This window comes from Perna viridis, chromosome 9 (genome assembly GCF_037379345.1).
Source record: "Perna viridis isolate PV_CMFRI_1.1 ecotype Kerala chromosome 9, ASM3737934v1, whole genome shotgun sequence".
In the NCBI taxonomy this organism is placed as follows: Eukaryota; Metazoa; Mollusca; class Bivalvia; order Mytilida; family Mytilidae; genus Perna; species Perna viridis.
In genome coordinates, this window is record NC_142453.1 from 186,897 (window position 1) to 199,921 (window position 13,025).

At 32.6% G+C, this 13,025-nt stretch overlaps 1 protein-coding gene across 4 annotated transcripts in view; it reads left to right on the forward strand.

Annotated features, from left to right (window-relative positions):
* The first annotated feature begins 6 nt into the window (after nt 1–6).
* Nucleotides 7–13,025, forward strand: part of LOC148605985 (cell cycle checkpoint control protein RAD9A-like) — a 35,996-nt gene continuing 22,977 nt past the window's right edge. The window contains exons 1-3 of one of the 4 annotated variants that reach the window (XM_088546177.1): nt 53–131; nt 3,426–3,484; nt 11,172–11,242. In XM_088546177.1, the coding sequence (XP_088402303.1) occupies nt 103–131; nt 3,426–3,484; nt 11,172–11,242 (159 nt within the window). In that variant the 5' untranslated portion in view covers nt 53–102. Of the gene's footprint in view, nt 132–3,425; nt 3,485–11,171; nt 11,248–13,025 lie in introns of all 4 variants that reach the window. The other 3 variants (XM_088546178.1, XM_088546179.1, XM_088546180.1) reach the window with 3 other exon arrangements.

Genomic DNA, 13,025 nt, shown 5'->3' on the forward strand with positions numbered 1-13,025 from the left:
CTTCCTTTGTTATTATCCAATCAGAGCAACTTTAACACTAACTCCGCGAAACATCAACAATGTGATTGACAGACGATTTTTAGCAACTGAATTGAAAATGAAATGCGTCATTCCTGGTGTAAACATCAAAGGTGTGTTTAGGTATTATCTAAAACAAGTGTATATGCTGATGACTATATCCTCTGCAGATAAACTTGTCAATCCACTCAGAAAAATGTATCGCACTCAGTGTCTCAATCGCGATGCAACTTCACACGATCTTCAAATCAAACATAGCATAAGCATAAAAGAGCACAAAAAGATTTATTTAAAGTCGGTTTTACGTAAAACAATACAACATAAGCTCCGTAGAGCTTTTATCCGACGTACATATATGACAAGCACAATACATAAAACAGTAAGCAAATCGTGCAAAGAATAAATAATGTTTTTTTTTTAAGCACAGCAATTCATAAGCTAAATTAAACATTGATGTCATTAAGTTTTGAAGTATCAGGAGATTTGTTTAAAGTAACAGGAGAGGTTGGTTTTGGGGGTCCCCCCCCAGAAAAATTTTAAAATCAAGATGCAAAATCCTGCATTCTGGTGCATTTGAGGGGTTTTATTTTGTTTCGCAATCGATAGATATTTATACATGTATTTCAGCAAATATCACACTTTAACAGTATTTTATGTGCCTGACAAATTTATTTCGAGTTTAAAGAACTTTGGCTTAATTCAGAGAGTTTGGTACTCCAAACACTGAGTACTGTGCTCTTGCATGCTTAAAATCCTTCTTTTTTGGTACTCGGTACTCCAAATTGTCAAAGCCATGAAAAAACTATTTCAAACTCAGTACTTTAGGCTAAATTTTAGTAGTTTGGTACTTAAGAATGTTTATCTTGAAGGACTTGACCAAATTATATTTATTTGCAAAGGTTAGGTACTGAAGAAATGGCCCTGCCCAAAATTTTTTAATTCAACATTGTGAAAATTATGTAATCTGGTCAACTTTTGTCCACCTCTGACTTATATTTGTTTATCTCTGTCTAACTCTTATTAATACTTCAATCTGACTTGAGTTAATTAAAAATCAGACCCTAGATTTGTCCCCTTGACAGCCACTTCCTTAAAGAGTCTTTTTTTTTCCCGTTATACCGACTTTTAATTCATAATCAAATGTAGCGTGGGGTATGAGGAACGAACATACAGGAAACCTATGGCCCCAACGAAGTTGATGGGGCATACAAATTGAGTCTCGCTTATACATTTTTGAGGCTTGCACGTTGATCAAAACCAAGTCCTTGTACCGGGAAATAATGATTATTTTCACGTTGTAATGTTTTAACAGTGAGTCAGTGACTTACTTACCTTAGTGCGGAATGACTACAAATTGCTTGGTGCTGGGTGTGAAGAAGTATGGCTAAATTATATTTTCTTTTTTTTTTTTTTTGAATATTAATTTCTATTTTGGTTGTATTTTTATTTTACTAAGTATTGGCCCTTGGGTCCATGCAGTTTCCGAGAAATTTTTTGAAATATTAACCATAACCAAGGAACCTCAATCAAGGATCTAAGATGTCTTTTTTGTCATTTATTTATTTTTCTTTGGTTTAAAGTAAAACTAGATAGTCTACAGGCACTGAAAAGTCGATGTCGCTGTAAATGGTTTGCTAAATAAAACCTGCTACAAAAACACCTTTTATTTTTATTAACTCAAACCAGAAGTTTATCTCCAACAGGTTCGCCCTTCTGAAATGTCGCGAGCTGAAAAACATTAACAAAATAATAAAATGAAAATACTTTGCAACTCAGTATAGAAGCAAAATAAAACAAAAACAAAAAAAATGAAAATAATAGATAATATTTTCAAAAACAAAATTTAAGTTAGGAAACAATATCACATAACAATAGACTTTATTTGTACACATGAACAGTAAATGTTGATTTTTTTTTTATTGTAGGTATCCTAATAAAATATTTTTTTGCAGAGTGGTTGATATTTTTTTATTGAAGGTCTTCACAAAACTTATCTTGAAAATAAGGGTCCAAATTGACTAGACATTTCACACAGAAATTGGGTGCTAACTGGTGCCAAAAGTGGTCACCATTCATGATTTTCTTGTATACCAATCGAAATTTTAAAGCATAGAATGGCCTACAATGGAAGTGGGAGGGTGACCACGCCTCGCTCTAAAAAGAATTCAAAAAAAGTTTTGAAAAAAAATCAATAAGGTAAACATTTCATTGTAATGTCATTTTCATTACATAAAACTAGAGGTCAAAACTAAGTACACTCCCTCCATGAAATTATTTTGTTGAAGTATTAAAAAATATGACATGCTTGTATACCCAGAATTTAATGAGTGGAGTGAAAAATCGGGGGCAGTTGATATTGATGCAAAAATTCCCAGGAATCCCTTATAAATCTGGAAAAAGCGGGTACTTTACCAATCCCGCCACTTTAATTATGGATCCCGGTAAATATGATGCAAGACCAGTCCAGACAGTCATCGGCATGTGTCCCTCCCCTCCGGCCTACTGACTTCAACGCCAATTAAATCCGCAATTTGAACTACACTTTCACAACAGTAGTTGCATAATAAATAAATAATCATCATCATTCCTTCTTGACTTATTGAAAAGCTGTATATAGATTGTTGGTTCGGTTCTGGAATTGACCTTTTTCGTCCAGCCTCGCTTCTCGACCAGAAATCGAATAAGATTCTTAATTTAAATGTATGAATTTGATTGGCCAATCAAAATAAATTTGTTCAAAAATCCGCCAACATATTGTTCGTCATCAAGTTTGCTTCACATTCGACGGATTTTATTTAATAAAAAACTGATGAATTGAATACTACAAATTCTTCCTTTGTATTTTTGTTAGATTTCGCTTATTTTTTACTGGCTAGTAGCAAGCAATGTTTGCTGGTTGCCGGCTTCTAATAACATCATTGTTGAAGCCTATAGAGCAAACATAAAATGCAGATAAACTAACATTCAATATAGCAGTAGCTATTATAATATGGAGTAGGCATTGCCTAAATCAGCAAGCACCAAGAGCTTTACCATAGGTGTACTGTCTGTGCGAGATTCGTCAAAATAATAAAAACATTACGTAAATGAAAAAGGGTGGGGGTCGGATGAAAGTTTTGTTTCGCAAGTGCAATATTTCTATTTAAATTTCAAAGGCAAGCGAAATCAATAAGTTTTATTTGAAAATCTCTCTTAATTGTTAAATAATGGGGTTCTTTTTTCAGTGAGTGAGCAAGGGGCTAATTTTTAACTGCTTGAAACGAGTGACTATGAAATAATTTTTTTTCCCAAAAAATTCCAACCCCATCCCCCTTTTCCCTTTGATTTTTAAATAGTCGATAGCTATGTAACACTTCGCCATACTTTACAATTTTTATTAAAAGTGTCTCTAGTAACGTCCTTTCCAGTTTCAGCCGGTCAGATCAATTTGTACAGATATGGGAAATATTACAGTTCTCCAAGAATGGTATGAATATTTTACACATATCATCATCATGTGTTGTAAACAAAATTCAGATGCAACTGACAGCTGCAAACAAGGAAACAATTGCCTTTCATATCTTAGAAAAGCTGTGCTTCGGTTTGAATAATACAATCGGAGTTAATTTTTTCCAAGGCGGGTTAAGTTCTTGACAACAGCAACAGTGGAACAGTGGAGATACACATATGTACTTCCATGTGTTTCCTGAAGTTTTTTTACAACATCACATTCACTACTTTAAATAAGTAAAAAAAAAAAAGTCAAAGACTTGAAAACTGTCAGAAATGATTAATGTATATTTACTGAAATGTAATCTTCACCTATATTTTTTTAATTATTTGATTGAAGGAAATGATGAATTTTCTTGATATGTAGTCACTTTTTGTTACTTCCGGGACATGGCTTTTTTATCTTTAGTATATTGGGGAACCTTAAGGGAAATTTAGAAAGTACACGTAATAACCATAGAGCTCACCCCACTTCACGATGCGCGCTATAAAGCACTAAAAGTAATTCAAACATTTAAAACCCATATATAAAAAGTTATACATCAAAATATAAAAGCCAGAGTATACAAGATAGATAGATAAATAAATGATCTACAACTCACTGAGATCTGCAGGAGGAACACGAACTGCCCTCCCAAATACCAACCAAACTTTTAAAATTACCTGAAGGCATTTCTTCCCTCATCTTATTTGGCAGTTCATTCCAGAGTTTGGCCCCTGCCAAACTGTTTTCTTACAAAAAACAGACATTCGTTCTACATGTATATTTTAACATTTTATTCAACGTGGATTGGTATTTTATTATGCAGTCATCTTGTATGGCCTTATGGAAAACTAAGTTTATACAAGTTTTTGCGCAAGTAGAAGTCCTTTGAATTAATAGAGTATGTAAGTCTTGTCATGTGACCCCGTGATTTCAAGAGAATGGGTCCTTGTATACTATTCAAAAGCATGGAGATTTGTCATTTAGAGAGTGTTGAGTTCAGTGTTAAGGAGGCTCGCGGGTCTTAAAATTCACGCCCATTGCGCAAGGTGATCCACACGTTTTCTGAATTGTGTCTCTGTTGTTGTAAAATCATTACTTGGTGCAGATTGTCTAAAAAATATTACCAATGACTCAGTTAAAATGATCAGTTAAACTAAATCACTTCACAGCGGATAATAAATAAAATAACTTTTTTTTTGTATGTTCAAATTAGATCTAGTCATTGTCGTATTTCACTTCCAGTAATGTATGCACCTATGCTGTTTAAATTTTTAGGAAAGTAAACTGCTTTTGATAGGTACCTGTAGTAAATGTCTGTCTTGAAATACTGCAAAATAGATCTAGGTATACTTTTCAGCAGTTTTACTACAAGTCATCCTTGACGGAGAGCTAATTCCAAGGAATGACAGTGTAAGTTTTTTTGTTTACATTCCTGTCATTTCGAAAATGTTATGTTGGTGAGGAATAAACCAAATGTAAATATTTCCCACTATTAAAAACTATCCATGCATTCAGGTCATGTTCATGTTGATGTATGTATTTATTAAATATTTGTCTTAATTTGATTTCTGACTTTAAACTACATTTTGAACAAGCAGGGAAAAAATTAAATTGTTAGAACTTAAAAAGTTTGAAAAAAAGATAGATTCCTTCACCAATTGAATAAAGTATTACATGTCTACTCAATGTGAATACACATGTTGTGTCAACTAATTCTCAACTAGTTTTAACTGTATCTTGACAATCACAGCTATGTCTTGAACAGTCCAAACACAGATTCACTGAGTTTTGACAATCTTAAAAAGCCTCATATAATCTGGAATACTATTGGCCACTTTTCTGTGCCATACCAGTCATGGAAGATTGACAACCAACTGTATAACACTACATGTGGTAAGCAGTATTCTGACAAAGGGATACCACAGTACATTTTATCAGAATCAAAAAGGCTTGTCTAAAGTGAAAGTATTAGTTTGCCTGTTGTATTTTATAAACTACTTGAACCCTACACTCTACAAGAATTTTAATGTTGACATGCAATTTTATTAGGTAATACTGATATAAAAAAAATCCTCATACACATTTTAAATGCAATTTTATTATTTTATCCTTATATAAAATCACTCAATACACACTCTACATGCAATTTTATTATGGTATCCTTACATGAAATCACTCAATACACACACTACATGCAATTTTGTTATGGTATCCTTATATGAAATCACTCAATACACTCTACATGCAATTTTGTTATGGTATCCTTACATGAAATCACTCAATACACACACTACATGCAATTTTGTTATGGTATCCTTACATGAAATCACTCAATACACACACTACATGCAATTTTGTTATGGTATCCTTATATGAAATCACTCAATACACTCTACATGCAATTTTGTTATGGTATCCTTACATGAAATCACTCAATACACACACTACATGCAATTTTGTTATGGTATCCTTACATGAAATCACTCAATACACACACTACATGCAATTTTGTTATGGTATCCTTATGTGAAATCACTCAATACACTCCACATGCAATTTTAGGTAATCCTGGTATAAAATCATTCCATACTCATTCTACATTCAATTTTTTTAGGTAATCCTGATATAAAAACACTCCAGACACATTTTATATGTAATTCTATTATTTTATTCTCATATAAATTCACTCAATACACATTCTACATTCAATTTATCATGCAATCCTTTAATAGAATTACTCCATACACATTCCACAAATAATTTTATTGTGTTATCCTATAATAGAATTACTATAGAGACAGCTTCTGCTTACTGCAGGTAGAGAGTTCAAACAGGTTCAATATTTGAATAAAATACTACAAAGTAAACCAAGGGCACCTATAGTGACCTAAACCATATTTTGATGACCTTTGCACTTGACCTACATCTTTAGTTTTATGGGACTCGAGGTAATAAAGCAAATGATCATTGAACATGCACTTTATAGTTTCCATTGGTTTAGAGCTAACCAAATACAATGTACATGTATACAAGTCCCTCAATTAAAGGAAAAGTACATGAATACAATGCACAAAATTTAAAATACATTTTGGGATCATGTGGTCAAAGCCAAGGTTATAACATGATAATCACTAAATCACATCACTTTATTGTAAGCTCCCCATTGATGCCAACCATCAAAAGTTTGAGCTAAAGGTTAAATTAAAGAACTGCCTAATACTTGAATGTGTGACATATACTTGATATATAATTTCCAAACCTGTCATTTTCCAACAAAAGGCTGTGAATTTAAAAAAAAAAAAACAACAACACTTTATTAAAATATGTCCATCAAGACCTCCATGATGAATATAATCACAAGCGAGATGCTAACTATTATTGAAATCAATCAAAAACTCAAGTTATCAAGTCAAAGGGACTCGGTTCTCAAAATCTGTGAGTTGTCAATAAAAACCTGTTTTTCCTTCCAAAAATGCTTTATTCAAATATTTCCATCAAGACCTTCTCCAAGATGATTATAATCACAAACCAGATGCAAACTTTTATTAAAAGCTATCAAAAACTGAAGTTCTTAGGTCAACTGGACTTAATTCTCAAAATCTGTGATTTTTCAATAAATACCTACAGTATGTTTTTCCCAAAAAATCTTTTTTATTCAAATATTTCCATTAAGACCTTTTCCAATATGATTATAATCACAAGCCAGATGCAAACTTTTGAAAGCTATCAAAAACTCAAGATATCGTGTAAACATGACTCAATTCTCAAAATCTGTGATTTTTCAACAAAAATTCTTTAAAATTTGCCCAATGAAGAACTAATTCAGGATGAGAAAAGTTAGAATCAACATGCAAAAAGAGATTAATAAAATGCACCTATATATTGCCTTGTGTGATCATTTAGTGAGACTATGATGTAGAAAATGACTGATTTTGACTAAAAAATGTCATTGTCTGTTGCCATGGGAACACAATATTTGCCGTTTATTTTTCTTAAAAGCATGGTGACATATACATTTTTCTGATCTTCGCCACTAATACATTAAAATTTGAGAGTTGAATGGAATTTTGTAATTTAGTTATTTTTTTTTCCATATTCGGTAGTGAAGAAAAGAATTGCCCTAGCATTCTTTGTTAAATTTGGGTAAATTATATGGAAATGACCTATATTTTAGGGATGGATAGCCAGCTTAGATGGCCGGTGCATTTTTCTAATCCATATATTAAAAGGTTTCAAAGTGCAAAATTTGAAAAAAATCTGTAATTTCAAATTTATACCTTTGAGCCTCCTTAAGGGCAAAAATCTTTCTGTGTTAAAATCCCTATAAAATATGACCTATTTCTGTATGATAAATGTAGTATGAAAGAAAACATAAACTAGAAGATTTTGCATTGTTATACAGCGTTTCGAGTACCCGGAAGTAAATAATAAAATATGAGACTTACATACCCTATGGGAAGTTGCTCAGTTCTGGTAAGCACAGTAACCACAAACACTATTTAAAAGCCACTACAGTCCAAAATGGAATAATCTAGATCAACAGTACAACAGCAGAATACATATACCTTGATATGGAACACATATACAATGACAATTCATTTTATTTTCAAATTGAACATGATACATAATAAAGCATACACATAAAAAGAAGAAATATAATACTATAAAAGCGCTACAATATAGATAAATCACAACAATTATATAGACACTAGTGTGTTCAAAGGAGCACAACTCAATTTAGTACAAATAGACATTATGTTGTATACTCCGATCATAATATCATTAATTCCATATCAGCTGAGACACGAAGCTTCATTCCATATCAGCTGAGACAAACCTGTTTGACACGAAGCTTTAATTTCTGAGTAGAAATATAACAGGTAGTTATACATCTACCAATACTGTCAATGTTGTCAATGTCCTTATTATTGAGAAGCCAAATAAATTGTGTTGCATGTTCTGAAGTTACAATATTTTTGTTAAGACATGGGTATACTAGATCAGATCTTTGTTGAATAAATTTTGATCAATTTGAACAAAAATGAATTGCATCTTCAACAAAATCCTTTTGATGATTTTTACCTATTGTCACAAATTTGAGTTTTTTTATATGATATATCTTCCCAACTCAATTGTGAGTCTGTGACTACTAATTCTAAATCCACTCGTGCTAACCATGTCACTGACATACAATGTTTACAGTAGACCAATATTCTTCAATTTGAAAACACTATTCAAGGATCTGTTTGCATTTTATTGCTTTAGTCTAACTGCCTGGACCAGCATTTTTTTTTAAATTACCATAGGGTATTTTTGATAATGGTTACAGTTTTTGCAGTAACATTATTTGGGTTATCAAATAAATATTCTAATGAACAATATCTGAGTATAAGTTTAATGCAGCCCAGCCAACATTGTTTGCCTTTTTTTTTAACCATCTTAATATTATTAGACAAAGCTTCAAGAAGAAGCGGGTCCTCATTGATTTTGTTACCCTTTTATTATTTATTTTGAGACTTTTTTTCAAAAGTTTGAAAAATATTTTTCCCAAAGGGAGGAAACTTCCCTTGTTAGGCATAATTCACTGAAAACTAGGCAAAGAAGCCAGTGAAATGTTCCTCGCGACGTGATTTTTCAACCGAAGTTCTTTGTTTACTTCTAAGGAATGCTATTTTAAGCAATATTGGGAGGTCGGTATGGGTTTCCTATTCTGGATTGGCATATAACACATTTTTTTCCCCTGTACCATTATCCCACCTTGTGTGAAAATATCTCACTTGAAGTACTACTTACATTGTATATGTTCACTATCTACAGTTGACCACGACAAGGTTTCATCTGCATGTATTAAGTACCAGTTCAGGCTTGAGGTGGCTATTTTTTTCGTAAAACAAAATTGATTATTTGTTAAATAGCTTGTCGCTATTTTTTCAATGCAGCCATCGTCTATATTAAACAAAGTATTTTTGGTGATAGTCCTCATTGAAAATATTTTCCCAGTTTGTTCCCAAATTGGCAAAAACAAAGGGTTGGGCTCCTTAAAAAATTAACGAAATCACTGGTCCTTCTGCTTGTCATTATATAACCTAGTCTAGAATTTAACCATAGATAGCATTTAATAATATGAAGTTTTACCGTACAGTAATGTAACCATGTGTCCAATACCCTCCCATTACTTAAGTAATCATGCAAGCCTAGAACTGATTCTCTTCTCGCATGAAATATCTGTATATTTGTTTGAAATATAGATATATTTGGAGAAGACATTAATATTATGTTATTTTAAACAACAAAGATTTTATATTTTCATCTTGGAAGCAACAAAAATCACATATCGGTCAAGGAGTAGTTCTCACCAGCAAGTTATTCTCCCAAACTGATTATTTCATCCTTTCCTGAGAAACAAGTTCAGGCCTAAAATTTAAAGAAAAAAACATCCAATAAATTGCTGATATTTTGCTTTAGAAAATGAGCTATTGTACAGTGATATTCATTGAGGAATAAAAAAGCTTGTGAGCAGATCAAATAAGCGACAATTGCTTCTGTCTTGAAAACGGTAAGCTATTTCTGACCAGTAATTGCCCATCCTTAACTTAAAAATAAATTTATTTTCATGAAATTCAGAATCAGAATTCAGTTTAAATTTCATTTTCACAGATGCAAAGATGACATCATTTCTTGGACCACTTATGATCAACATATGATTAAATGTTGACTTCAAACCCATGATTTCCTATTTTCAAGCTTGTCTACAAGGTTTTAAAACATACATGTATAACTTGAAAGTTTTTTGATATATATATGAGTTAATGGACATGTAGTACATCTCTGATTGACATGTACCTGGAAATGAATGGACATGTAACCCATCTCTGGTTGACATGTATCTGGAGATGAATGAACATGTGACCAATCTGTGGTTGACATGTACCTGGAAATGAATGGACATGTAACACATCTGTGGTTGACATGCACCTGGAAATGAATGGACATGTAACACATCTCTGGTTGACATGTACCTGGAGATGAATGGACATGTAACCAATCTGTGGTTGACATGTACCTGGAGATGAATGGACATGTAACACATCTGTAATTGACATGTACCTGGAGATGAATGGACATGTAACCCATCTGTGGTTGACATGTACCTGGAGATGAATGGACATGTAACCCATCTGTGGTTGACATGTACCTGGAGATGAATGGACATGTAACACATCTGTGGTTGACATGTACCTGGAGATGAATGGACATGTAACCCATCTGTGGTTGACATGTACCTGGAGATGAATGGACATGTAACCCATCTGTGGTTGACATGTACCTGGAAATGAATATTTTTCCTTATTAAATTTTCAATCAACAAAATTTTGTAGTATATATTATTTATTTGAATCATTATTTTAAAATAAATTTGTTTACAATTTAAACAAAAATTGATAGTTTCAAAGAATATTGTTTATTATCATGCAGCTCATACTGGCAACAATCACACAATTTTGGCAGTTCTCAAACTCAGATGTACAGTTGTGCATCTTTTTAATTACAGATCCATGCATGCACATGTACTATGGGACCAATGTTCCGTTCAGTCATTACAATTTTAAGAAACTTCCTGAGTATTGAGAAATATATTAATTGAGAATAATTTTAATATTTTTTTTTTTCTTTGCAGTCTTTGGGAGAGCGATACATGCCTTGTCTAAGATTGGCGATGAATTATATATTGAACCATTGGAACATGGGGTAAGGTCTGTATTTGGGTCACTTTCACATTACTGTATCTAGTAACTTCAGAAGCATGAAAAGCACTTGCACCAATTGAAATGAAACTTTGGTGGGGTTTGAATACATAGTGGTGAGCTCCCTTTATTTTTTTTCTATTTTTTTATGGGAAAACTTTTGCAGCAACTTGTGTGATATGTCATAGATTCTAAGTATTATGATTTGTCCTTAATATTTTCTGTTTTGGTTGTTTCAGTTTCAATGATGATTACTGCTAAGATTGTAAGAAAAAGTGATTGGCATCTAGGTTTTTATGATGATATTTTAGCTTGGTGAATAAATATACAATATAGGTACATTGTCGAAAATTATTGTAGATATGTGATGAAGCGACAGAACGGGTAGGAAATGCGAGGCTCCGCCGAGCTATTTCCCCTGTTCCAAGCCGAATACACATATCTTCAATAATTTTCAACAATGTACCTATATTGTTTTTATCCTGTTATATTAATAGTTTTGTGCTTGTGTACATTTTTAAAATAAAATTTTAAAATGCATATCTCCTGAGGAGCCCCGATCGTTAAACTCGAAGAAAAAATTTAATACGCATGGCACATGACTCAGTAAACATTGAAATTCAATCCGTACCATACAATCCATCAAAGCTGTTTGAAGAAAATAAGCAATGTATCAAAATTTATTTTATTCCAAGAGACAAAAATGTAAAATGAACAGTAAATACAAATATTTTGAATGTTGTAAAGTCGATTTTAAGAACATTAAAGTTTTGAATTTCGCGAGGAAGGTGGAAGCTGACTTGTTTCTGTTTGGTATATGGCAGTAGAGTTCAGGGGTGAAATTTGTGCACTAGTTTCTTTGGGATTTGAAATATTTGTTTGAGATTTTTGAAGAAGAGGAGGCAGTTGTATGGGCAGATCTGTAATGTAGTGTTCCTCTGATTCATTATCTTGGGGTTTAGGCAGTAATAAATCTAAGACCATAACAGTTTCCTGGTCATTTGTCTCTTCAAGAGTTTTATCATATTGTAATGCTTCAATTTCTTTACGTGGGGACCAGTTTATGTGAAATTGTGACGGACACTCTGGCTCCGAGTCCGACATGACTGAAATGACAGGGGAAGTCGTCTGCAAACTGATAATGAATCAAATCTGAACGAGATTTGGGAGTTGCCATATATATTACGGTGAAAAAAATACAAACAAAATCATTATTTGGTTTACATAAAATCTTTTATTTCATTCAGGTGAAAACGAAACAAAACAGATACGCAATCGCAATTTGTTTATATTGTATCTATGGTGGTGGCCATGATTAATTTACGCATACCAGAAAAAAGTAGTTCTGCCGATCACGTGAGTGGGAGGAGCCAGAAAGTCGATAACCTGCTAATGTATGGATACAGCAAAAAAATAATCATATACCTTTATTCGTGTAACAAATATCCTCATTGCAGGATAAAATACAGTTTGAGTTAAAGTTTCAACAAAACTCAAAATATGGTTTTAGATATAGGCCATTTTGACTTGCCCTTTTTAGCTGACCTGGTCTGTGTCCATGTGGAGTGGTGGGGCATTACTCCCTCTTGTTTTCCTATGTTATAGTATAGAAATTTTATCAATTTTAAGACCCTGTTTGTAATAAGTACACATGTATATTACTGTGCACATATCTGGTCATGGGTCTGATAGCATTACAATATATTGAAAAATGAAAAGTCATTGATATGCTAATATTATATGCTATCTGATTAGTTCATTATCTATATTTTTTATTTCCAAAACAG